This window comes from Boleophthalmus pectinirostris, unplaced genomic scaffold, assembly GCF_026225935.1.
Source record: "Boleophthalmus pectinirostris isolate CB_2022bp ecotype Guang Dong unplaced genomic scaffold, ASM2622593v1 HiC_scaffold_16, whole genome shotgun sequence".
Classification (NCBI taxonomy): Eukaryota; Metazoa; Chordata; class Actinopteri; order Gobiiformes; family Gobiidae; genus Boleophthalmus; species Boleophthalmus pectinirostris.
In genome coordinates this window covers 1,462,253-1,489,497 of record NW_026571095.1, presented here as the reverse complement: position 1 = coordinate 1,489,497, position 27,245 = coordinate 1,462,253, and the positions used below count along the sequence as shown (strand labels likewise).

At 39.4% G+C, this 27,245-nt stretch overlaps 1 protein-coding gene across 1 annotated transcript in view; it reads left to right on the top strand.

The window, feature by feature from the left end:
• Nucleotides 1-27,245, top strand: part of lig1 (ligase I, DNA, ATP-dependent) — a 151,028-nt gene that overhangs the window by 56,829 nt on the left and 66,954 nt on the right. Inside the window, exons 18-19 of the mRNA XM_020941232.2 lie at nt 3,061-3,156; nt 22,141-22,251. Coding sequence (XP_020796891.2) covers nt 3,061-3,156; nt 22,141-22,251 — 207 coding nt within the window. The remainder of the gene's footprint in view (nt 1-3,060; nt 3,157-22,140; nt 22,252-27,245) is intronic.

Here is a 27,245-nt window from a genome sequence, read left to right as displayed (position 1 = left end):
GACAAGACTCAGTGGAATATATGTGTTCTTTCTGTGACAGAGGTTTTTTTTTTGCAGATGGTAAGTCTGTTCTGTGCTTCTATTGCGTTGGAGGTGGTTCATGTTAAACTTTTCAGAGATTATACATCTGCAGGTCATATGCATAGACTTTATATATGTATATATTCTAGCCTCTTAGCGTTTTGGCGGTGAATTACTTTACAGTGCATCGACCTACATCAGCGTATCAATGTTTTCAGGCGTCCACACAGTGCCGGATCAGATTCGGTGTGTTCATTTGAGCTGGACGCACCAGATCGTTCCGTCTCTGGAGCCGTTTTCAATCTGATTAGTGTAAATGAACACTGCATCCACAACAAAAACAATTCCAATACATACTGGTGTGGATGGGGCCTAAATAGGTTGCGTCAATGTAACATTCTAGAATCTCTATAGTCTAAAATTGAGCAGGAGGACAAGTCAGAATCATGGACTACACATAGAAGTGGACCAAGTGAGTGTGAAGCCCCTCATAACGTTCATCTCGAGTCAGACAAAGTCAATTGTGGCCAGCACTCGTACCGGCTAATTTAGAACCAAGATCCATATTTGAAACTCAAACACACGTATCAAAGCAACCAAAGAGCCAATCAGGAGCGAGGTTGTTGAAGGTACACGCCCCTTTTTGCCTGCAAAGATGGTTTGGCACGGGGTGTGGGCTTAGCGATGTTGTCAATCAAACCTGTTGCTAGCCGTTCCAGACAGAGAGTTCACCATTTTTCATGCTCATATGATTTATTGATATCATGACTTTTAGCTTAGACCTCTTTATGCAACATTTTGAGGAGTTTTCCCCATGCGAAAGATATATTTTGTCATAAATTCTTAATCGCTATGGCTACGGCTCTAATCATCCATCACGCTGAAGCCCATTGATTAGCTTGACAGGCCTTGGCGATGTCGTCTGAAAACCGTAATAAATTCTCCTGACTCAAATTTGGGATATTTTCAAACACCATATTTCCACCAAAACTGTAACCAAAAGTTGTTTTTCTGCCTCCCGTAGCAGCTTCATTTTTCAAGTTGTGGAAAAAAAAACAGCTTTTAACACTTCCCTGAATTCATCTCCACAGTGGTGCCTTGGCCTTTTAGACCATAGACAGCAGCTTCTCTGGGTTTGTGGGGGGGAGGAAAAAAGAGGAGTGGAAAAGACTTAAAAACATTCAAAGGGAAAAGAGAAAGACGATTACTGGAACATAGCAGGAGGCAGCTCAGATCCACAGCGAGCCGGGGTTTCTAATGTAAAAGCTCCAGGCTGTATTCTTAATTTCGGACAGTCATGCCAATAAAGACGCTTTGAACTGGAAAAAGAAGTGAGAAAGAAAGCGAGACAGACGGAGAGAAAGAGGAGACACAGCCAAGCAACACTGTGACGTACTATGAGCTCAATCTGTCTTATTTCTTCATCGCTCGTTCCGTACCTCCGTGTCTCCCTGCTTTTTCTGTCTGTTTGACTCCGTCTATCTCTGATTCTCTCTCTCTCTTTTTGTCATTGACTCAGTCTGTCCTCCCTCTCTCCCTCCCTTTGACCCTTTCTCAGTTTCTCAGTCACCGGCCCCCTCCCTCTCTCTCCTCCTCCTCTTCTTTCATTCTATCTTACCTATCACTCCTTCCATCCCTCATTTTATGTTTCCCTCTCTATCTCTTTATTTCTCTTTATCTCTGTCTTTTTCCCTCCCTCATTCCTTCTTTCTTTCTCATCCCAACCCTATACCTCAATTTCAGTCACACCTCTCTCCCCTCTCACCCACCACTTCCATCCTCCTCCCTCCCCCTCCATCTGCATTGAGTATGTCTGTGATTGGTCAACAGGGGGCGCAGTAGTACGCAGAGTGGAGGGGCTCCGGTTTGTGAATAGACAATAGAAGTGACGCCTTTTGAGACTGAAGCCTGATCCTGTGAATTAGGAGTCAGTGCCTTTGTCAACACGATTTGAATTTCTTTTGACCAAGATACTTTTTTATAATTCATTATTTTTAATAGCAGGCTAGAGTAGGTCCACAGAATTTTGTGGAAATCTTTAATTAAATCAACTTACAGAATTGTGTTTGGTTTCATTCACACGTTTGAGTAATTTTTTATCAGCTAAGGAGAAATTCAATTTGTCAACTGGACAAATTGAATTTCTCCTTTGCCACGGATTCTACCTGGACGACTGGGGGATTTTTCACTAATCTGTTTCACTAATCTTTTTCACAAATCTTTTATTATTACTCTGTCTACATCTCCAAAGCTCAAAATGCTCTGTTCTGCTTTGTGATGTCATGAAGTGGTAGTTTTCAAGTGAACAGCTCCTTTTACCTTTTTGATTAGCGGAGATTGGCAGTTCCAGAGCTGAAATTATCCAAATAATTCTAGTGAAGGAATATGGAGCACTTTTGGTATTACTACATGACAGCACCGAGTGAAACTGAGCATTTAAAAAAAAAATTTTTTGGAGAGAAGAACTCAGCCTAAATATGTGTAACATGTGTGAATGAAACAAAACACAACTCCAGGTCTGTTTGAGATGAGGAAATGACATTAGAACATGGAACATAGATCAGAAAATAGCCCATTATGTGCCTTTTAAACACTTTTACTGCTCAGTTCCCACTATTCAGACATTCCCACATTAAAACTCATATTCACTTTGTGAAATACTGTATGAGAGAGAGACAGAATCAGAAACAGACTGAAACCTCAAAGTGAATATAACCAGAGCTCTGATATGTGCTTCAATTCAGGTGGTAGTGTGGTCCATAATTCACAGTACTGATATAAGAAGGCTGACTGTCCAAATGTGCTGCTGTGGTGTGGCTGGGGGTACTTCTGGAGGTACTTCTTGTGATTCTGTTGCTGGTTTGTGTCTGAATCATAGGCTATATATATAAATGGACAGAACTAACACGCTAGTCGCCGCGTTCCAAATAAAGTTCGCACGTCGGCTCTTCCCTCTCTGTGTAACTGCTGCTGTGAGCCTCGTCATTTTGGTCTTAAAATGTGTTATATGATTTTTTTTTTTTTTTTTTTCCCCTACAGATTCACATCCTGGAGAACGGAGACGTGCGCATTTTCAGCCGTAACCAAGAAGACAACACGACCAAGTACCCAGACATCATCTCTCGCATCCCAAAGGTGAGACTGGGGCCCCGGGGACTGAACATCACAGAGAGGCACGCTGCTTTCACACCACATACGCATAATTTACACCTGCTCTGGATTTAGCTCAGTCTTTTTCAGCATCCGTTTGCTTTCACTGTGTTTCTCACAACACTTCACAAGAAAGTTAATGTAGAAATGAACTTGAGTCATTTGAGAGTTCAATAATGAAAAAAAATACTGTCATCACTGTAGTCACTTTTAGCACAATGTACTTTTAGCAGCAACGAAATCTCTAAAATCTGCTAAAAGTACATTGTGCTAAAAGTGACTACAGTGATTACAGTATTTTTTTTCATTATTGTCTGCTTTGGTGGAAGTGTAGCTGTCCTATTTCAAAGTTGCAGTTTGTGAAGAAATCATAGACTGTATATATAAATGGACATAACTAACATACTAGCTGCTGCGTTCTAAAAAGGATGTTTGCATGCCAGTTTATCCGGCTCCTACTGACCCTGGCTCCCATTGATTCATTTGATACCTTTTAGAATGTTTAACTCGTCATGTTATATGTGTGGGCAGTGCTCTCCTTATTGTGGACTGCAAGAAGCACTCGCATATGTGCATCTGTTTTGTTTTCCTTGTTCACATAACAAAATATTTTCTTGCAAATGGGCACACTGTAAAGCCCTGTGTAGAGCGGGTTAATACGAACATTTTAAGACCAAAGTGATAAGTTACAGAGAGAGGGGACACAATAGTCCAGTGTAACAAAGCAGCCAAAACAACGTTCTAAAATGTATCTAACATTAAGGATGCACTCACACTAGGACTTTAGAATTCTGGCCAATCATGGATCACCCCTAAAGCGGCGTGCGTTTGTCCAGTGGGAGCACGATCGAAGTGTGCCCAGGCATGGCACGGTTGGGACTTTGGCTGGGTTGGAGGAGGTGGGCCAAAGCACGGCTTGGTTGCTCATGTACACACACACACACACACACAACTTCACTATATGAACAGACAGGCAAGTGTCCACGCCGTTTTTAGAGGTGTCCGAATGACCAGCAGTTAAAAAGCAGTGCACTCAAAATTTCCCACAATGCACCTTGAAAAGTAGTGGGCATCAGTGGTCAGTAGACAGGTCAATATAGACCACGATGCACTGCGAGAATCAGGAAAACAGCAGAGGTGTTCAAATGGACACAACACTCTTGTGAATGAAGCAGACAGAAGCTCTGGTTTATGGCACTGTAGACACTGATTCTGAATAAAACACTCTTAAATAAACCGTTAGGGTGTAAAAGTGCTAGTGTTAGCCACTTTCGCTTGAGCCACTAGTCTCCATGGAGATATTGCTTAGCCTGGAATGTTCCACAGTATGATATTAAACTCTGTCATTAAAATCTGTCTTCATGGAGACAAGCAGGAGATGCCAACAGGCCAACTTGCATATTAGATCTCTTCAGAGGTGAAACTCACTTTAAAGAGACATTAATTTGACACATCAGTTAATTGGGAGAAATTAATCTCTGACTTGTGAACTACTAAAATAATCGTTAGCCTCAGTCCTATTGCTTTGCTTATTATGCAGTCTATTAGTATTATGCAAAATCGACCTTCTACCATCTACAGCTACTTTTTTTCCTTTTATTCAGTAAAGACTGACAATTCCAGACCTGAATTGATCCAAATACTGTATTTTGCGCACTATTAGGCGCTCTGGATTATAAGGCGTCATTAAATGGTCTATTTTCGAACTTTTTTCACAAATAAACCGCACCGGACTTTAAATGAAACACAACTGTTGGATGGGTCAGTGGGACTTTGTTTGGTGCGTTCACGGTGACTCTGGGCTTTGTTCAGTTGTGGCGTGTGGACTGATGTGTGTGGCTGTGAGTGTTTTTGGCTGCGCGGTCGCTGTCTGCTGCAGGTGGTGCGGTTTTGTAGTTTACTGAAGTCGTGCTGGGACACCCGAGTGGATTCGTGTATAGCGCGCTCTGGATTGCGGGGCGCACGGTAATTTTTTGATGGGGTTAGAGGCTTAAGAGCGCATCTAATAGCCCGGAAAATACGGTAAATCTAGTGAAGGTGTGTGGAGTTTAAAAACATAGTGGATCACTTCCTGTATGACATCACAATATGGAACAGAGTATTTTCTATTTGAGAGCCTAAATATGCAGGTTTTGATGACACATTAAACATGTGTGAATGAAACAAAACACAACTCCAGGTGTGTTTGTGATGAGGAAATGCCATTATAACATGATATAAAGCTCACAACAACCAATTTTGTGTAACATTATAACTTAGAAAATGGCGTAATATGGGCCATTTAAACTTATCTCCATCTCCTTATTCACTTATCTCCGTGGAGACAAGAACGCCGCCAGCTCGGTTAATGCCCAGTTTTATGTATCTGTGAATCACACGTGTGCTGTCTACCTCTGTGCTTTTAAATCTCTCAAACTAAAATGACTAAAATCTGTTCTGTTCAAGAAAACTCACTTCACACTTCAGATTTCACACAAGCTTATACTACTCCACTTTCTTTCACATGAGTCATTTTTAAACATGACAGAAACACATTTTACACACTGAGACTAACCACAGAAGTCAATTCAAAGGTTTCTCTCAAATGGAGCTTTGCAAAATGGACCAAATTGAAGGCCCTCTGTTGAATGAAATGTGCGTTGTGTAACTTTTCTGGGCCCGTCAAATGCTTTTCTCCATAGAGATGTTATTGCTTTGCCTGAATGTTTCACAGCATGGGATTAAACCTGTCTATGAACTCCTTCGTTTCTCATGCGTCACTGAAATAAACAAATCTGATTTATGATTTTATTTAGTTCTGGCTTGAAACGCAAAGGAGGGAGTGGTGTCCACTGTCCAGGCTGATATGTCTGGGCTTTGAAAGTGCAATAATACTGCAAAAATCGTCACTGTTTTTCAGTCATGTGTTTATTTTTTACTCGTAAGCAGCTATGTTTTTTTTTTTTTTAATAGCAACATAACATGTATCTCTTGAATCATCTGTCAATCTCGCCATCCAGCAGAACTAAAATTGGAGACTAAGCTGCTTTACTCTCAGAATTATTGAAAATCAGATACTAATCATTGAGGTTTCAGAATCCATATTGAGTATCGAGTCAATACCTTCATATAATAATTTAGTTTGAAATGTTAGTATCGTGACAATACCGCATTATTGTAAAGTGTAAGAAACTCATGTAAGCTTTCCAAAGAACTTTCACTGCCTAAGCCTGTGTGTGTGTGTACAGACAAAACCTGCGTCACAACACTTTAAAATGAACGAAAAAATTGTGTGAGAGATGAATGTAGAGATGAGAGGAGGTGATGGGAAAACAGGGAGCACAGAGGCAGCTGTCGGACTGAGGCCTGGAGCTCCACACAAAGCTAAAGAAGAGAGTTCGATAGAAAGTGTTTTATGCTTTGAATCATCTCCTCGCACTGGGACCTGCTCTGTTTGTGAAGATTAGACACGTTAGAGAAGTGTCTGAAGTTCAAACGGCCAGTCCAGCGGTTTCTACATTGGTTATTAATGTGTAGTTTAGAGGTTAAAGGCCCTGTATTATACACTATTGCCTCTTGTGAGATTTAAGTCATGTTATAATGTTGTTATCTTCTCATAAACATACCTGGTTTATTAGTCCGCTCGGATGACAGTGGCTCAGTGGTTAAAGAAGGATCTACAGCCAGTAATGTGGCACTAAGAGCGTGTGGTGCAGACGAAGGTTTACTCTTATTTTGGAAAAAGCCACAGTGCGTCTCTTTGTCTTCTCAAGAGACTTAAATCTCTCAATTAACTGAAAGTCCAATAGCTTCTTCTCTGTGCCTCTGTGTGTGTGGCGTCGCCTCTCCACAGATTATTATCATTATTTTTTTTTGGTTAAGGACATCACAATCAGTCACATTAGACAAGCCAGATGCATTGCTTTGAGTGTTTTATTGTTAGTTTTCAGTCAAGTGCTAGTTTTCAGCACCTGTCCATATGAAAATTTTACTACATGCATAAAAACACACAATACAAGACAGATAAGTTACATACAGATAAAATATATACAGTATATTTTCAGTGGATGCATTTTTGATTGGAAACATACGATAATTTAAATTTACTTTTAAATTAGTTGTTTTTGGTTTCTAATTTTAAGATGGTAAACCGTTCCACAGTGTGGCCCCTTTAGAAAAGAAAGAACTGACCCAGAGTCGTCCTGTACATAGGAACAATGCAGTTACCTCTAGTAGCACCTCTTGTGTTCGCTCTGTGTGTACATTTTATGGTCCTGGCAAATTCTGAGTGCAGTGGTGTATTGCAGTTAAGACACTTAAAGAATTTAAGGTAATTAAAATTGGTAAAATTTTCAAAGTTTAAAAGTTTTATGTTTTTTTTAAATTTCACATTGGTGCCAGTGTTTGGGCTTTTTGTTAAGGACCTTAAGGTTTAGTTTGTATAATGAACAGAGCGGTTCTGTGTGGTTGAGGAGGCCTGGGGCCATGAGGTGATACTATAAAATAGATGAGACACGATTAAAATTTAAAAGTATGGAGCGTTAGATCTTTACAATAAGATAAGATATGCCTTTATTAGTCCCACAGTGGGGAAATTCCAGTGTTGCACCGCGCAATTCAGGAACAGCAGGAAAAAAGTAACATGCAATAAAACAGATAATAAATAATGGCTTAAAAATAATTTAAAAATAAACTTAAAAATAATTGCACATAGATATATTTGAGTGGCACATGTTCAGTGTTAACAGTGTTTGTTGTACAGTCTGACAGCAGTATGTTTGTATGAAAAGAAAGCAATTGAGACTAGTTTTAAACTGATCTGAACTGTAACTTGGTCTGGTTTGGCCTCCATGAAAATGGAATAGGTTGGTATGCGTAGTTTTAATGCCATATTATGGAACTTTCCACACATGGAGAAAAGCGTTTGACAGACCCTCCACCAGAAAAATTACACAAGACACCTTTAACAAACCCTTTCTAAATCAAAGTCAGTGGCACACAGCTGTTAAGTTGTTTTGTAACTATAATGAGCTTGGTCTGTAACAGAAGTGCAGGATCTCTGAGTAATAAAGCCTCTCTGAACAGAGAGATGCGTAGGTGAGTCAGAGAATGAAAAAAGTATTAAAATTAAAGCCAGGTGGTATCAAAGCTGAGATGGAGAGACCTGAGAGACGAGAGGAAGGCAGAGGAGAGCAGAGGAGAGGTGAGACTGGAGGATTTATCAGGTTTTTCAAATAATGACCAAAGAAAGACCCCTGATTAGAGACAGAGTCTGGAACAAGAGAGGTAATAAGGTGAAGGCGTCAAAGTCTGGAGCTGTTAAATTATGAAAGAGAAAGATCGAGTTTGGAGAAGTGTCTTCATACAAGAATTCAAACTCTATTTCGATTAGGGATGCAATGATATCTAAATCTCTCGATACAATATTTTTACGATATGCATCTCATGGTACAACATTTAATTTGATTTTGTGTAGGCTAACAAAAGTGTGAATAGGCCACTTTTCTGTCATAATGCAAATAATTAAGATGTAAAAATGTTTCGTGATAGTTATTTCAGCATGTAGATTGGACTGAAAAAGAGCAAAGGATCATGGTATATGTAGTTTTATATGTATTGTGATTAGGGTTGGGTATCATTAAGACGTTACCGATATGATACATATATCGATGCATAGGCCACGATACGATACATATCTCGATACAGTGCACTTTTGATTCGATACAATATATTTCAAAGCGATTCGATAAGGTTCAATAAAAAATAAAGTCTAAATTGTGCCTGTGACACTAAAAGCATTTGTTAAACCACTTCTTGTGCAAAGTTCAAATGAAACACAAACATTTTAATCATCAAAACAGTGAAAATATCAAATGTGTCGCTTAAACGAGTTTCCTTCCTCTAAACAAGCAACAAAACTAGATCTGTGACAAAATAATTCAGTAAAATATACCAAAAATACTCTTGGTGATATATCGATACAGGAGTCCACAATATCGATACTGTATCATCACAACAAATGATACGATATATCGATATTTCAATATTTTTGCACACCCCTAATTGTGATATCGTATCATCAAATGTCTCACAATAATACCATGGGCTGTGACAATATATCAAATTATATTATACATTTTCTTTGCTTAAATTCATTGTTATGATTCAGCAACAGCTAAAAAACATAACTAGACCATGATCCTTTGCATTGTTTCAGTCCACTCTACATGATGAAATAATTACCTCCGCCAAGGAGGTTATGTTTTTGCCGGCGTTTGTCTGTTTGTTTGTCTGTTAGCAACATAACTCAAAAAGTTATGGACCGATTTTGATGAAATTTTCAGGATTTGTTGGAAATGTGAAAAGGAAGAACTGATTTCATTTTGGGGATGATCCGGAAGAAATCCTGGATTCTGGATCACTTTGAAATTTTAGTTAACTTTGTGGTAAATGGGGCCAAAAATTTTGTTTCTCAATATCTCGGTTAATTATTGACCAAACCCCATGAAATTTGACTCAGGGATGGACAATGGGATCCTCTTTCATATTCCAAAGGCTGATCTGGATCTGATCCAGAAGACTGATTTTATCGCAATTTATATAAAAAATGGGGGTAGTCCTTGGCGGAGGTCTGCGCTCTCTGAGTGCTTTTCTAGTTACACTAGTATATATGTGCTCATTGACTTGCTCTGATACAGCTCAACATCATTCTAAAGCTATTCAGGAAATGTTAAGGTTAATTTTTGTCATGTGAATGGGACTTTATTTAGTATCAAAACTAGTTTTAGTGTGATTTAGTGTAGTGTTACCAAAACAGTAGATGCTATTAAAATGCCATATACACAGTTTAGTAGTGAAAAAAACGTGGAGCTTCATCTGTAAGGAAGGTTAAAACTGAAGCACTTATCCATTTTAAAAAATAATGACCAAAGAAAGACCTTTTGATTAGGGAAAGAGAGAGACAGAACATGGCCGAAAGGTGAGGTAAAAAGGTGAAGGCTTCAAATAAAGTCTGGAGCCTTTTAAATGATGAAAGAAAAACAGAAAGAGAGAGGCCAGGGTCAATGAGCAAAAACAAAAGAGACGAGATCTAGAGTGGAGTTAAGCTTTTAAAAGAACCACGGACTTCCACCTGAATAAAAGTGATTGTAAATTTTTATGATGGTTAATCTGCCATTAGGAAGTCATGACAATCTGTGCTAATCTGTGCCTGGGATAAAATAAAACTAGGGTTTGTAATTTTAGCTTTAAAGGTGCATTGTGTAACTTTTCTGGTGGAGGGTTCGTCAAATGTTTTTTTCCATGGAGATGTGATTGCTTTTTCTGTAATGTTTTACAATATGGCATTATACCTTTCTATTCCCACAGAGACCAAACCAGACCAAGTTACAGGTCGGATCTGTGCAGAGGCAATCTCACTCACAGTCAGAATGTCTGTTTTACTATGTATTTCTGAACTTTAAAACCACTTGTAATTGAATAAATGTAAGTAAGTAGAGCTGTTTAATGTCATACTGTGGAACATTTCAGGCAGAGTAATGACGTCTCCATACACAGACCCCTCCACCAGAAAAGTTACGCAATGCACCTTTCAAATGCAGAATTTGTTGTAATATAGTGAGTTCTTGGGTCTAGTCCATAGTAGGGATGGGCATGATTAATCGATAATTGATCATTAAGAATTTCATCGAGTACGTTGTAAGCAAGTAGCACATATGTTTCGGTGTCCAGTGGGAAAAAGCTTTGCCAGGTGAGAGTTGCGCAATGTCGATGACGAGTCCCCACCTCCCACCCTCCGTACGGTGTCCTGGTTTTTGGTTCTGGTCACACTAACCTGTATTCCACTGAGTCGTGTCTTTTAATTCGACAGAAACTGACCGCATCAGTGCACAAGAGCTGTAGTTTTATCTTCGCTTAGTTTATGCAAATTAGTGATGCAGTTTTAAGTTTTGTTTCTGTGAGAGTTGCGCGAGTTTGGAGCCAGGCTTCATATTTGGAAATCCAACCACGAGTATCATAGCAACCATAAGAGCCAATCATGATTGAGGTCATTGAATGTGCCCGCCCTTCTTACCGGAAAATGGGAAGGGAGCTTATTTAGCAAGGAAATGCATTAGCTGTCAATCAAACCTGTTGCTAACGCTGGAGGGAGCAACCTCGAGGAATGAAGGCAGCTGATTGGCCCGTTATTTATGTTCATATCTTGAGTTAAGGACAAAATAGCAAAATAAAAAAATCAGGCTCTTGTAGAGAGGTTTAATACAAACATTTAAGACCAAAATGACAAGGCTCACAGCAGCAGATACAGAGAGCAGAGCCACAAGGTCCCAATGGAAGTCAAATGAAGCCAGGGTCAGGTCAGGGTGTGTTTGGAACGCGGCTGCTACCACATTAGCTACGTCCATTCATATGTACGGTCTATGGTCTAGTCACTGATAGAAATCAGGTTAAACATTTGTGAATTTACCTTTTGGAGGTTTTATGGCACAGTACAGGGTAATCAATAGGGAAATCTATCTCTGGCCCCCCATCAACACATTCTAGAATCTGAAAATCACCAATATTGATTATTATTTTGTAATTGCTATGGCAACAGTGATATTTTTTCCGTCAACCCCTGGATAGCTCCCCTTTAACTCCACACAGAATCGTCCCTCACTGTTTAGACTCCAGAGCATAACCAGAAGCGATATCCACTGTGTTATAATGGTGTTTACGGAAAGCCTGGTTGAACATGGGCTAATTAGACTGTATTGTGTTTGAGCAGCAAAGACAAGCCCCTCTGCAATATTTAAAATGGAGTCAATGACCAAATAACATTAACAATTAATAGCTACGGCTGCTTCTCTGTCCATAATCTATTATTCATGAACACTTTTAAAGTTCTGGACCAAACAGACCACAGGCACAGATGTGGGCTGGGGCAGATTAATCAGAGGAGCCACATTTTTCATTACACCTGATTAGTTATTGTGCACATTACAAAACAGAATGAAATTAGTGTGTGGGATGAATAGCTCAAGTTGTCACATAAAAGGTTAAGTTATTTTTTATGGCTGCAGCAGAGTGGATGGAGTTTGGGTGGATAGCACTGTCACCTCACAGCTAGAGGGTCCCGGGTTTGAACACTGGTTTGTTTCTCCCATTAATTAAAGCACTTTTAATGCCAGCTGTTTATTCATGGTATTGTTTCACGATACTAAAACGTTTTCGATCAGGTGTGCCAAAATATCGAAATATCCATTTATTGTGATATTAAATTTGGTGATGCAGTATCGTCAGGCCTGTTGACAGAAGTCTGGGGACCCGGGGCAAGCAGCCTCACATGAGCCCCCCTCTAATATTACTTAAAGGCAGATCTTCCAATTTTGAGCCCAGGACAACAATTCAAACAACATATGATTAAATTTATTATTTTAAGTGTTGAGAGTTGTTGTTTTTCTTATCTTTTGTATAACTAGTTGTCTTTTCCTATTTCAACTGCAAAAAGACTTGTTCCATTGGTAGACCATTTGACTAAAGTGAAATTTACTCAAATTAGTATAACATGTTTTTAATTCAAGTCATTTTAACTTGGCAAGTTTCAAGTTTTTGCTGTGTGTCGTATCATGAGAGACCCTTTGATTCGCAGCCCTAATTTCGATACTAAGGAATAGATTCAATACTGATTTTGATAACATGATGATAATTAAAAAAAAAAAACATGTGATTTTCAGCTATTAATCATAGTACTTTCTTTTCTATTCCCAAGTGTCCTTATATCTGTGTAATTTGTCAGTGGTCCAGGTAAGTTTCATTGTGGTCCATGGGCATGTAGTAGTCTATGTGCTCTTATACTTGTTCTGATACAGCTGAAGATCATTCTAAAGACATTCAGAAAAAGTTTGTTTCTGTCCTGTCAATGGGACTTTTTAGTATCTACCTACTGTTAAATTCTGTACTCTAATTCCGCTGCTACGTTTTTCTCACACTTTGAACCCTGCAGCTAATATATGGAAGGATTCTTTGTTTGGCACATTGTCGATTCATATATACGGTCTGTGATTTGAGAAAACAGCAGATACACGCAGCCTGAGTGCAGAAAACACCGTGTCTGTGCGGTTACACATGGATCTAGGATTAACATGAAGTTGCTACACTAGCTAGTGATATTGTCAGATAGTTTATCGCCGTGTGATAAAATAAGTTATGATGCTAAATGAACATTAGTGAGGGGGATACGTCTTACCCATATGCCTAAATGACGAGAATAAACGTCTCAAACTTCAGTAGCCGGACATTCACTCATACCCCCCCCCACTGACACTGACATGATACAGACAGAACAGAGACTCTTCCTGCAGGAGACATGAGCAGTAGAGCGCGGGGAGAAACGAGGCTGATGCACCGAGGAAGATGCTCGTTTGATTGTGTTTTGAACAGTTATTTTGAGCTTCATACAGCCACCCTCCTCATGGAAAATACACGAAGAAATGCAGATGATGCAGATTTTAAGTTAACGCCGATTGATGTGGTTGTGGAAGAAGGAAATGGAGCTGCTGCACGTGAACTCGACATCAGTGAGTCGATGGTGAGATTTTGGCGATGGCAGCGTGACGAACTGACTCAATGCAAAAAGATGACAAAAACTTTCAGAGACGATAAAAGCAGACCTGACCTGAACTTGAAAACGTTCTTGAAGACGTGGACACCTGTGGCTTATATTCAGGTGCAGCCTATATATGTACAATACAGTTCAAATTTAGTTGAAGCGGCTTATATTCAGATGCGCTCAATAGTCCGGAAAATACGGTACTGTAATACGCACTAAATACCTGCTCCAATGAGTATCTAGTTTCAGTACTAGTTTTGGTATGAATTAAAATGTAAAATCTCACCATGGTAACTGCTGGACATTCCGCCAGTAGAGATGCATGTAGAACACCCAAAGCGTGATGTCACTGTAAAGCATCAATATAGTGCTTTTTTTTAATCACTTAATTACGCAAACATGGCCAAAAACTGCTTCTTCCCCAACATATTTTTTATTGGAATCAGCTCCATTGCTCTGTCTGTACAACAGAAATAAAACAAACTCAAGACAACATTAAAAGTACAATTTGATTATTTAATGCAGCCACCGCCCTCATTACTGTAAGGATTTTATATTATTCTTGGTTACTAATTTCTATTGAGTAATGAATATTTTTACAACAGCCCCATGGAGTCTAGTGACCATGAAATGAGCAGCTAATGGGGGTCCTAATTGAACAATAAAACTATAAAAGCTGAAATAAAATCGAAATGCATCCTTTAATTTCTCTAGCCCTTGTTCTAATCTAATGTTTTTATATCTTTATTGCTACTTGCCACTCTCTCCGGTCTTGGAAAATCTGCTGTTGTTGATTTCAATTGGATGAGTGCCAAAAGAATCAATTAAACTGTTAAGGCTAGGGACAAGTGATTTAAAAAAAGTTGACTTAATAGATTAAAGGTACATTGTGTAACTTTTCTGGTGGAGATCTGTCAAATGCTTTTCTCCGTGGAGGGATTTTTGAGCTCTAAAACCACCTATAATTGATTAAATGTAAGGTAGAGCTGTTTAATGTCGCATCTTCATCTCCATAGCAACCAGAAAGTTACGCAGTGCACCTTTTTAAATCTGCTGTCACTGCTTTAAATTGACTCTTGTCAGAAGAATCAATTAAACCATTAAGGCTGGAGTCAGATGATTACAAATATGTGAAAAATAAAGATGTAAATTATGTTCCGAGACATAAAATAGATTAACAAAAGACGCTAACACCGCAGCAGCCACATTGCGGAATAGCCCTGATTACGTTTTACAGAGACTACTTTGCATTTAAATGAAGCAAAGTCATTTCTCCTGTAGCCATGACACTGTGGCACTCTGAATAGGGAATTGGCACAGAACACGTGAATGTTTAATACTAATAAAAACGACATCATTTGGCAATTAACGCCTTACTTAACCCTTTGACCCCAGTGGGATTATGGGAGCGCGATGGTGTAGACGCAGGTGTACGCCCAGTCCAGTCGGAAATTAATCTATAAAATGCAAATATGTACAAAAGCAAAGGGTAGATTGAGAAATCATCGTATAAATTATGGCTGGTTTTGTGGGTTGCAAAGGTCTTATATTACACAAAACTGACTCTTGTAAGATTTAAGCCATGTTAGTTTGCATTTAATTTCAATCCCTAATAAGTTTTTTTTTTTTTTTAAGAATAAATCAAAATCTAAATTTTGTCGCTGACAATGGTTTTTACTTTTGGTAAAAATTTAATCAAATAATTACTTTTAGCATTATTCTAAAACAGGGCCCTGTCCAGTTCTGTTAGAATTGAAAGTGCAAAAAAATCAACTGATAAATACAAAATTAATAATAAAAGAAAGTGACTGATTGAAATGATAAAACTCACTAAAATAGAACCAAAATAATCAGCTTTTTTAAAAATCTGAAATATGATTAATTTAGCTTTGTTTTAGTGAAAAAGCAGTCCAAGCTTCCAAATACACTTTAAGAAGTTGCAGTTTTTAGCACTACTATTATCACTGCTACTGCTATACTACAACTGCTGCTACTACTACTGCTACTGCTGATACTACTACTACTACTACTACTACTACTACTACTACTGATACTACAACTACCACCACCACTACCACCACCACTACTATCACCACTACTATTACCACTACTATTACCCTCACTACTACCACTACTACTACTACTTCTACTTCTACTACTACTGCTACCACCACTACCACTACTACTACTACTGCTACTGCTACTGCTACTGCTACTACTACTACTACTACTACTACTACTACTACTACTACACTACTACTACTACTACTATCACCACTACTACCACTACTACTACCACTACTATTACCCCCACTACTACCACTACTACTACTACTTCTACTTCTACTACTACTGCTACCACCACTACTATTACTACTACTAATACTACCACTACTACTACTACTACTACTGCTGCTACTGCTACTACTACTACTACTACTACTACTACTACTACCACTACTACTACTACTACTACTACTACTACTGCTACTACTACTACTACTACTACTACTACTACTACTACTACCACCACTACTACTACTGCTGCTACTGCTACTGCTGCTACTACTAGTACTACTACTACTGCTACTATTACTGCTACCACTACTACTAACACTACTACCACCACTACTACCACCACCACTACTACCACTACTACTACTACCACTACTACCACTACTACCACTGCTACCACCACTACTACTGCTACTACTACAACTACCACTACTACTCTTACTATTGCTACTACTGCTGCTACTGCTACTGCTACTACTACTACTACTACTACTGCTACTACTACTACTACCACCACTACTACACTCTGATTTATGTTCTAATGTCGTTTCCTCATCATAAAGAGACCTGCAGTTGTGTTTTTTTTCATTCACACACTTTAACACACAAACCCTGCAGATTTAAACTGAGTTCTTCTCTCAAACAGAAAAGACTTTGTTCCACCTTGTGATGTCATGCGGTAATACAGGAAGTGCTCCACTTTTTTTTTTTTAGCTCCATATACCTTCAGTAGAATCATTGATGATTTCAACCCTGGAATTACCAATCTTTACTGAACAAAAAGTAAATGGTAGTTATTAACTTGAAAACTCACGCTTCATGACATCACAAGGTGGATCTGAGCATTTTGAGCTTTGTAGGTATAGAGAGACTAACCATATAGAATTCCTCAGCCAAATGTAAATGAAACAAAAAACATCTCCAGGTGTGTTTTTAAGGAGATAACAGCATTATAGCATGGCTTAAAGCGCACAGAAGTACATTTTGCGTAATATAGGGCCTCTTACCCTTACTAATTGCGATGATGATTACATTTTGTATGCCTAGTCCACTCGTACGCTGCTTGAAAATAGCATAAGCTACACATTCCCATTTGTTCATGACCTGCTATCGATTTTAAATCCTTGTCCCTTGTTTATAATCAGGTTAATCTCTCCCTGATAGAGTCTTGCCCGTAAACTTAAGCCGATCTCAGTCCTTACTTCAAAAGACAAAAGGTTCCATCAGCATTTGGCCAGTGTTTTAAAATGTCCTCTCTTATCGACAATCTTTCAACCAAAAATTTAGCTCCTTGGCCCCTGCGCTAAGAACGAAGGTCGTAATTAACCACTAAACTCTTGGTGTAATCTGGAGAATCTGCAGCTGGGGCCATAGATCCTGCCTTGAGTCGTGCACAGTGGATATATGCTGTTATCCCTGTTGTAAAATGTGATTGTTAAAAGCACCCCAGACTTAAACCTGTAAAGAAAGATAAAACTATGGTATTTCTTTTAAACACTTAGCTTCTGGCAGAGTGTGGGCAGCCAGCCAAAACAGATCTGTTAAAATAAAGAGGAAACAAAGCAGAGAACAGAGGACTGGTATTGTGACTGTTGACAATATAGAAACTTCATTGTTGTCATAATAATCGTAAAGGTTCTATATGGCACAAAATGGAGTCTTGGGAGCTTTAAGTCATGTTATAATGTTATCTCGTCAAAAACAGACCTGGAGTTGTGTTTTGTTTCGTCTACACCTTTGAGTAGTCTTGGTTTATTAGCCAGACTACATCTCCAACACTTAAAATGCTCTGTTCGATTCTGTGATGTTAATTTGAAAACTAACGCTTTGTGACATCTACCCTTTACCTTTAGTTCAGTAGAGATTGGAAATTCCAGGGCTGAAATCATCCAACTGATTCTAGTGAAGGTGTATGAAGTATAAAAACACAGTGGAGCACTTCCTTGTATTACCACATGACATCACAATTGGTATTTTCCAATTGAGAGAAGAACTCGGTATATGAAATATGAAAGATTTGAGTGTTGTGTGTGCGTGTGAATTACATAAAACACTCCATATTTTTGATGAGGAAACAACATTACAACATACATTGAAAAATAGCAGAATATGGGCCCTATTTTATTTTAAATATTATATATATATATATATATATATATATATATATATATTTGTTTTTTGCTGTTATATTTAAGAATTTACTAGAGTGAAAATGATCCCTAGATTAGACCTGGTTTAAACCTGGTTTAGTCCTAGATTAGACCTGGAATAATCCTGGTTTAGACCTGGTTTAGCCCTAGATTAGACCCGGTTTAGTCCTAGATTAGAGCCTAGTTTAGTCCTAGATTAGACCAGAATAGGCCTGGTTTAGACCTGGTTTAGCCTTAGATTAGACCTGGAATAATCCTGGTTTAGACCTGGTTTAGTCCTAGATTAGACCTGGTTTAGTCCTAGATTAGACCTGGAATAATCCTGGTTTAGACCTGGTTTAGATCTGGTGGCACTCTGAAAGGCAAATCTTTTCTTTGTTGGTACTTCAGTGTTAAAAGTTTGAGCGCCACTGTTTAGTCTTTATTTGAAAGGACAATGTACAGAGACATTAAGCCATTAAGCAGATGTTCAGCTCCAGATTAAAGCAAAATGGTGAGTCTCCATCTGCAGTCCCCTAGAGGGCGACGTCACATTCAGTCCACTTCTATAGACAGTGTATGGGTTGCACACAATAACATCAGCTATTTTAAAGATCCTATATTACACAAAATGTACTCTTGTGAGCTTTAAGTCTTGTTATTTTGTTGCTGTTGTTTCTTCCTCAAAAACAGACCTGGACTTGTGTTTTGTTTCATTCACACATGTTGGAGTAACCCTTTATTGTCTACATCTCCAAAGCTCAGAATGCTGCCTTTCACCTTTTGATGTCATGAAGCATGAGTTTTCAAGTGAACAGCTCCTTTAGTTCTTGGCAATTTTAGGCCCGCAATCATCCAAATGATTCTAGTGAAGGTCTCTGAGTTTTTTTTTTGGTTTTTTTTCACAACTGGATGCATAAAATTGATACAACAAACATGGCTGTGTGTCGTCAGCAGGTATGAGTCGGGATGAGGGAACATAAACACAGCATATTATACAGTAACAATACCATAGTAATAAAACAACATTAAAATAATAATAATAATTTAGCATTTAGGAAGAGAAAAGGATAATAGGAAGGGAAGTGGAGTTTAGGGATGAGCATTCGATGAAATTTTCTTAATCGATCGTCGGAAGAATTAACGATCGATTATCGATTAATCATTAACATTTTTATATTAAAATGATCATCATTATTATTACTATTTGCACTACTAACCTGCATAAATAAATTCAACTTTACGACATATAAACCGTAACCACTCTAGAGCCACATCAATCCGTTTGAGATTATAATGTGTTTAATTCAGTTTTGTGCAACTCTCACAGAAACGAAACTTAAAACCGCATTGCTAATTTGTATAAACTAAGCGAAGATAAAAAATACAGCTCTTGTGCACTGATGCGGTCAACTTCTGTCGGATTAAAAGACATGATTCAGTGGAATACAGGTTAGTGTGACCATATTTGCGTTTGTCAAAACCAGGACACTGTACGGGGGGAGGGAGGTGGGGACTCGTCATCGACATTGCGCGACTCTCACCTGGTAAAGCTTTTTCCCACTTGACACCGAAACATATGTTCCTGCTTTATACACTGTGCACATGGACTCCAACTTGTCCCAAACGCAACGGAAAGCGTGGAATTTCTTGTACAAATCATTGCTAAATACGCATTTGTGCTTCGGTACGCTTGCAGACTCACTCACGCTCCTTCTGAGTGCAGAGAGACACATGTACGGATCCTGTTTGGTCACACTACGCACAGCAACCTACATTCGGTTTGTCGATTAAAATTAACGTAATCGATGAAATTCTTAATGATTAATTATCGATTAATCGATTAATCATGCCCATCTCTAGTGGAGTTCATTCAACTTGAGTTCATAAAATCCAGGAGAATTTCACACATATAGAAATATACTTTTTGAGCTTTAGATCCATTCATATATTTCAGAGCTTTTATATATAATTTGAGTTCATTTTTAAAGCGAGCAAAGTTAGGGGGACACTTCTGAATTTTACATTCGTGGATGTAGAATTTAGCAAGACATAATATTATGTTTCAGGGTAGCCGCAGGGTCTTAAAATGGTCTTAAATTTCATGTTCCTAAATTAAGCCCTTAAAAAATGTTAAATTATGTTGTCCAAGTCTTATTTTTTTCCACAAAGGTCTTAAATTTCATTAGCCTATTATTTTTATATATTCAACTGGGCTGCAGTGAAATGTTAAACGGAGGGAGGAAGAAAATAACGTAAAATCTTGTAACGTGAATGAACATCTAATTTGGAGTATGTGTAAACAATACTTTGGTTTCTGGTGCCGGCAGCAATGAGTAAACAATCAGTAGAGTGGAAGAAGATGTTATGGATCATGAGGAAGTGTAGATTTAATCCACAGTTCTAGATATAGTACGGTAGTTGGTTGGTCATTATTCAAATTGGATCTGGTGTTTTTCGCCCGCATAATTGATGCCATGTTGGTCTTAATTTTCATTTAAGCGGTCTTCAAAAGGTCTTAAAAAGTCTTAAATTTGGGGTAGTCAAACCTGGGGATACCCTGAGTTTACACAGAGTTCTTCTTTATTTTGTAGTAGTACACTGAAAATGATAACATCTCTGTAGGTTAAAGGGCCCATTTCATGCAAAATCAACTTTTCAGAGCTTTCTACCTTCTAAGAGTGATGTGTGAGCCTTGAATATTTCGCTGAAGTGTTTTTTAGATTGATTCAGCTGCTACAACGATGACGCGGCAGCTACACCTATGACGCGTTTGACGTAGCAGAAAACGCTTCGCACCCGCCTCCGTCCTCCGCTCCCCTCCACCCTGCATTGGCTGACAATTCCCACATGAACCCCTAAACCAAAGTGACAGCATAAGCTCATTGTTCTATACTGCACTGTACACGATATAATAAGTTTATCTACTAGTGTTTATTAATACTTTACCAATCAGTAATGTTCAGCTGATGCCAACACGGTGCTTGAGCTTCATGCACCTCCAAGTCCTCGTCTGATTCCGGGTCCAGCACATGCGGCTGAACGCGCTGTATCTCCATGATGAATAAAAGTTTATTCCTACCACTATCAGGGTGCACACCTGTCTCCCCCTCCCTCCCTGAGATGGGCGGAGGAAGGGCGGCTCACTCAGAGCCTATGTCACGTTTGGAGGGCGGAGCCTGTGCTTTCTCAGGACGGGTGGGGGGATGAGCAATAGTTGGTCTTTCATAGTTCCTGGTCTGTGACTGTCTCCAAGAAATCAGTAAGATTTCATAACTATTGTGTAATGGATGTTCCAAAACCCAAATTGTGCTTATATATGTGCAGAAGATACAATGTGAAAAGAGTTATTTTGCATGTGATGGGCTCTTTAAAAGTACAGTGATGCACTTCCTGTATTACCACATGACATCACAATTTGGAACAAGTTGGAGTGTTTTTTATTCGAAACTCAGCTTAAATCTGCAGGGTTTGTTTGTTAAACGCGTGTGAATGAAGCAACACACAATTCCAGGTCTGTTTGTGATGAGGAAATGACTTTCTAACATAGATGAGAGAATAGTGTGATATAGACCCTTTAATCAGTCATTACCAAACTGCATCTAATTAAACCACGCAGTGAAACTGAAGTAGGGCTGTATCAAGAACACCAAATTTGAGAAAGGAAATTGTCAAAGTGGCGTCTTTAAATGATTTTGGCTCCAGATTTGGCAGCTGGCGGTTTGTGAGGAGAGCTTTTAATTTGATTGCTAAGGTAAGTATCCAATTCAGTTAGCTAAGTCGGCTTGAGAGGAGCTAGCTAACAATGCGTTCCCTGATTGCTTCGGCAGCTGCATGTAAAATATAGCCCGGCTTGTTTATCCTAGAAGCTCTTTTCAGCTCTCCTCGGAATTCATAATTGGGTCGGTAAACTCTTCTCTAATTCTCTGTTTTTGCTTCATTTTGATGTGTTTCTTTTCGGGGTTTTTTTTGCAGGTGAAGAAGGAGTCTGTGGTATCATGTGTGCTGGATTCCGAGGCTGTGGCTTGGGACAGAGAGAAGAAGCAGATCCAGCCATTTCAGGTGCTCACCACAAGAAAGAGAAAGGTAAGAACATTTACTTGGGCAATGATGTAGTGTGAGATAGTGTGTCATGATACTACATTGTAAAAAGCAATATCTGGCTACTTTAAAATGATTTAAATTATGATCATTTGACTTTATTTGAGTAGATTCAACCTGATAAAATGATCTACCAATGGAACAAGTGTTTTTCTTAATTCAAACAACATTAGATTTTGTTGTTGTCTTGTTTCTTTTATCTTTTTTTTTATATTTTAAGTACAGAAAGTCTTGTTCCAAAATAATAAAATGCACTCAATATAATCTACTCAAATCATGATAAAACTTTCTTAATTCAGGTGATCTTAGTTTGGTTAGATTTGAGTTTTTTCACTGTAAAATTTCAAACTTTCAAATTTTGATACTGAGGAATAGACTCAATACTCAATATAAACATTAAAGAGATTAAAGAGAAGAGGGAGGAATAAAAACCTGTCAGTCATATGCAGCGAACAGTCATGTTTTGAGCCTGGATTTAAGCACAATCAAAGTTTTAGTTCTGCCTTAGTCCTGCCTTAGTCCTAACTTAGTCCTGCCTTAGTCCTGCCTTAGTCCTGCCTTAGTCCTGCCTTAGTCCTGCCTTAGTCCTGGCTAGGTTCTGGTTTAGTCCTGCCGTAGTCCTGCCGTAGTCCTGCCGTAGTCCTGCCTTAGTCCTGGCTAGGTTCTGGTTTAGTCCTGCCGTAGTCCTGCCGTAGTCCTGCCGTAGTCCTGCCGTAGTCCTGCCGTAGTCTTGCCGTCATCTTGCCGTCATCTTGCCTGTAGTCCTGCCTGTAGTCCTGCCTGTAGTCTTGCCTGTAGTCCTGCCGTTAGTCCTACCTTTAGTTTTGCTGTAGTCTTGCCGTAGTCCTCTTGTAGTCCTGCCGTAGTCCTGCCGTAGTCCTGCCGTAGTCCTGCCGTAGTCCTCCTGTAGTCCTGCCTTGGTGCTGGTTTAGTCCTGGTTTAGTTCTAGTTTAGTCTGGTATGTATGTATGTATGAAGCAAAGGGAAAAAAAGATAACTACTAAATATATTTATTTTTTATTTTATATGCAAATTCTCAAAGTATCACCCCTTATTAGAGTTATTTCTTTACTACTTTCTACATTTTATCCATATGGAAGACATCAAATATATGAAGCAAGATATATGGAATTACAATATGTAGTAAAGACAACAGTTAAAGGTACATTGTGTAACTTTTCCATCAAATGCTTTTCTCTGTGAAGATGTTACATGTTCCACAGTATGACATTAAACAGCTCTACTTTACATTTATTCAATGGCAGGTCATTTTATAGCTCACAAATACCTAGAAAAACAGACATTCTGACTTTGAGCGGGGTCGCTTCTCCGCAGATCTGACCTGTAACTTAGTCTGGTTTGGTCTCCATGAAGGTCGAAAAGTTAAATGCCATACTGTGGAACATTCCAGACAAAGCAATAGCATCTCAGAAAAGCATTCAGCGGACCCTCCAACAGAAAAGTTACACGATGCAGCTTTAAATAAGTAGACTAAATATTTTTTCGCAAAGCACTACTACACAATTCCATTTATCGTACTTCAATATTTGATGTGTATAAAGTGGAGAAAGTAGTAAAAATAAATAAAGATAAACATAAAGAATTAAAACTTCTGACTGTAGTATGTGTATATAATAAAAGTAAGTACTGACTTGCACCATTATTTCGGTCATATTTATTTCCATACTTTGTTGATGGCCAGTGAAGGATTCTTGTTTATGTTTCTAGCACGTCTGTATCCTCCATCTTCAAACGGCAGCTTTATCTGAATCTCTTTTTACTGTACAGACTGAACCCGCTGAACCTCACTCATGTGAAAGATGATTGATATCTGCGGAGAGTCAAAAAGGTAGAGCGCCACAGATAATGAGGAGAGGAGAGAGGAGACGAGACGACGAGATGAGGAAGGAGATAAGGAGCGAGGAGAGGAGACGAGGAAGGAGAGAAGAGAGCAAAGAGGGAGAGACAAAGAAAGGAACAAAGAGAAAGGGGTGAGGAAATGAGGAGACAAGGAGAGAGCAGACCAGAAAAGGAAACAAGGAGAGAGAGAGAGAGAGAGAGAGAGAGAGGGACAATGAAAAGAACAATGATTTGAAAAGGAGGAGAGGAGATAAAGAGAAGAAAAGAATAAAGGATAGAGTAAAAAAGAGGACGAGGACGGAAGGAACAAGGAGAGGAGACAAGGAAGGAGAGAAGAGAGGAAAGAAAGTGGAAACGGGAACAATGAAATAGAAAAGAGGAGATGAGGAGGCAAGGATGGAAAAGATGAGGAACAGAGGAGACAAGAAAGGACAGAAGAGAAAAAGGAGAGAGGAGACAGACAGTCACAAGGAACTAAGAGAGGAGAGGAGACGAGAGATCAGTGGAAGAACAACAATGGGATAGAGGAGAGAAGAAATTGGAAAAGTAGACAGGAGGCAGGGATGGAAAAGAGAAGGAAAGGAAAAAAGGAAGGAAAGAAGATGAATAGTGTGGATGAGGATAGAGTTTTCCAGCCGGTGAGAGAAAGCAGAATAACAACAGTTCGACAAGTGGGAGAAGACAGAGGAGAGAAGGAATATGAAAAGGAAAGAGAAGACACGGAAAATAGGACGAAAGGAGACAAGGAAGGAGAGATGAAGAGAAAGTAAACAAGGAAAGAGAGAGATCAGGGGAAGGAGAGAGAATACAAAGAAAAGAGCAAGGATGGATTCATAAAAAAGGAGGGGAAATGAGGAGACAATTAGAGAAGGGAAAAAAATTAGACGTTAGACAAGGACGGAAAAGAGAACGAAATGAGTAGAGGACAAGGAAGGAAAGGAGATGGAGACAAGGAGGAAGAGACTCAAAAGGAGCAAGGCCTTGAATATGAGGAGAGGAACTGAAGACAAAAGGTATTCATGGATTTTAGACAAACAATTCTTTCCTGTTTTGAAGGACTGTTGTGAGGACCCAGAGAGGGGCTTTATTCATTCAAAAGATAAAATATTTATTTGAATTGCTTAATTGCTGTAAGCAGTGGGGAAGATTGCCATCATAGCTCGAAAAGCATGAATACAAGGAGAGCGAAGAAGATAAGGAGAGAGGGAAGGAGACGAGGAGAGAAGGAAGGGGACGAGGAGAGAAGGAAAGAGGGAAGGGGAGAAGCAAGGAGACGAGGAGAGAAGGAAGGAGACGGGGAGAGAAGGAAGGAGACGGGGAGAGAAGGAAGGAGACGGGGAGAGGAGGAAGGAGACGGGGAGAGGAGGAAGGAGATGGGGAGAGGAGGCGGGGAGAGGAGGAAGGAGATGGGGAGAGAAAGAAGGAGACCAGGAGAGAGGGAAGGAGACCAGGAGAGAGGGAAGGAGACCAGGAGAGAGGGAAGGAGACCAGGAGACAGGGAAGGAGACCAGGAGACAGGGAAGGAGACAAGTCGAGAGGGAAGGAGACAAGTCGAGAGGGAAGGAGACAAGTCGAGAGGGAAGGAGACAAGTCGAGAGGGAAGGAGACAAGTCGAGAGGGAAGGAGACAAGTCGAGAGGGAAGGAGACAAGTCGAGAGGGAAGGAGACAAGTCGAGAGGGAAGGAGACAAGGATGGACAACCAGGAAAGGAAAAAGATGGAGGAGAGACAAAGAAAAAGCGAGGAGAGGAAAGAAGGAGGAGAGGGAGAGAGAAAATTGGAGATAGAAGACAAGTGAGGTGACAGTTTATACATTTATTGCCACAAATGTTTGGAGGAGTTAATACAATTTACCTTCTAAAATAATATCAAAAGGCCCATCTTACACTATTTTGTTATTATGTAGTTTCCTCATCACAAACAGACTTGGAGTTGTGTTTTGTTTCATTCACACATATTTAACACACAAACCCTGCATGTTTAGGCTGAGTTCTTCTCTCAAACAGACAACCACTCTCTTCCACCTTGTGATGTAATTTGATAAAGGAGGAAGCGCTCCAATGTGTTTTTAAAGCCCATACACCCTCAATAAAATCATTTGGATAAATTCCACCCTGGAATTGCCAATGGATAGGAGATGAGGAAAGAAACCAAGGGAGGAGATGAAGAGTGGGACTAGATGAGACAAATAAAGGAGCAAGGGTTTGAAAAAAGGAGAGGAGCCAAGGAGAGGAAACAAGGAAGGAGAGAAATGAGAAAATAACTAGTGAAGGAAGGAGAGAGGAGACTGGGACAAAAAGACAAGAGAGGAAATGGTGAAGGAGATGGAGAGGAAACAAAGATGAAGACAAGGAGAGTGGAGACAACAAAAGGAACAAGTGTGTGGGGGAAAGAGAGAAGGAGAGAAGAAATGAGGTAGGAAACAAAAGACAAAATGAGAAACAAGGGAAGGACAGAGGAGACCATGACAGAAAGAAAAATGGAAATGGTGAAGGAGACACAGAGATAAGACAACAAACATAGGTTTGAAAAAAGGAGAAGATGAGGGAGGTGCTGAAGAGAGGGAGTAGATGAGACAACAGGAACTGTGGCTCCATCTGAAAATGGGTAAACATTTTATTTCCTTGTGCTTCTTTCTTCTTCCTTCTCCTTTTGCTGACCTCTGACCCATGAGAGCTACATCATGAAGTCAACTATAAGGACCAAGGAGGAGGAAGGAGCAGTGAGGAGAAGGAGCTATCGCTGGTTAAGGTGGATCCAGATCCTCCTAACCAGAGGCGAGAACAATAGTCAAACTACAACTCCCAGAAAATGCACTACAACAAGCGTACCACCCTCCAGTACTGCGCTGAGTCTTATGAGAATGAATTAAACCTTTCACAGAGAGGACACATATATTCCACTGAGTCGTGTCCTTAAGTCTGACAGAATCTGAATCGCATCAGGACACAAGGAACAAGCTGTTGTTTTCAGTGCGTATAGTTTGTGCAAATGAGGCAAGTGGCTTTAAGTTTCATTTCTGTAAAACGTAAACAAATGTGCACAAAGCTGCATTAAACACGTTACAATTTCAAACGGGCTGATGACGCTCTATAGTCGTTGTGGTTTGTGTAGTAAAGT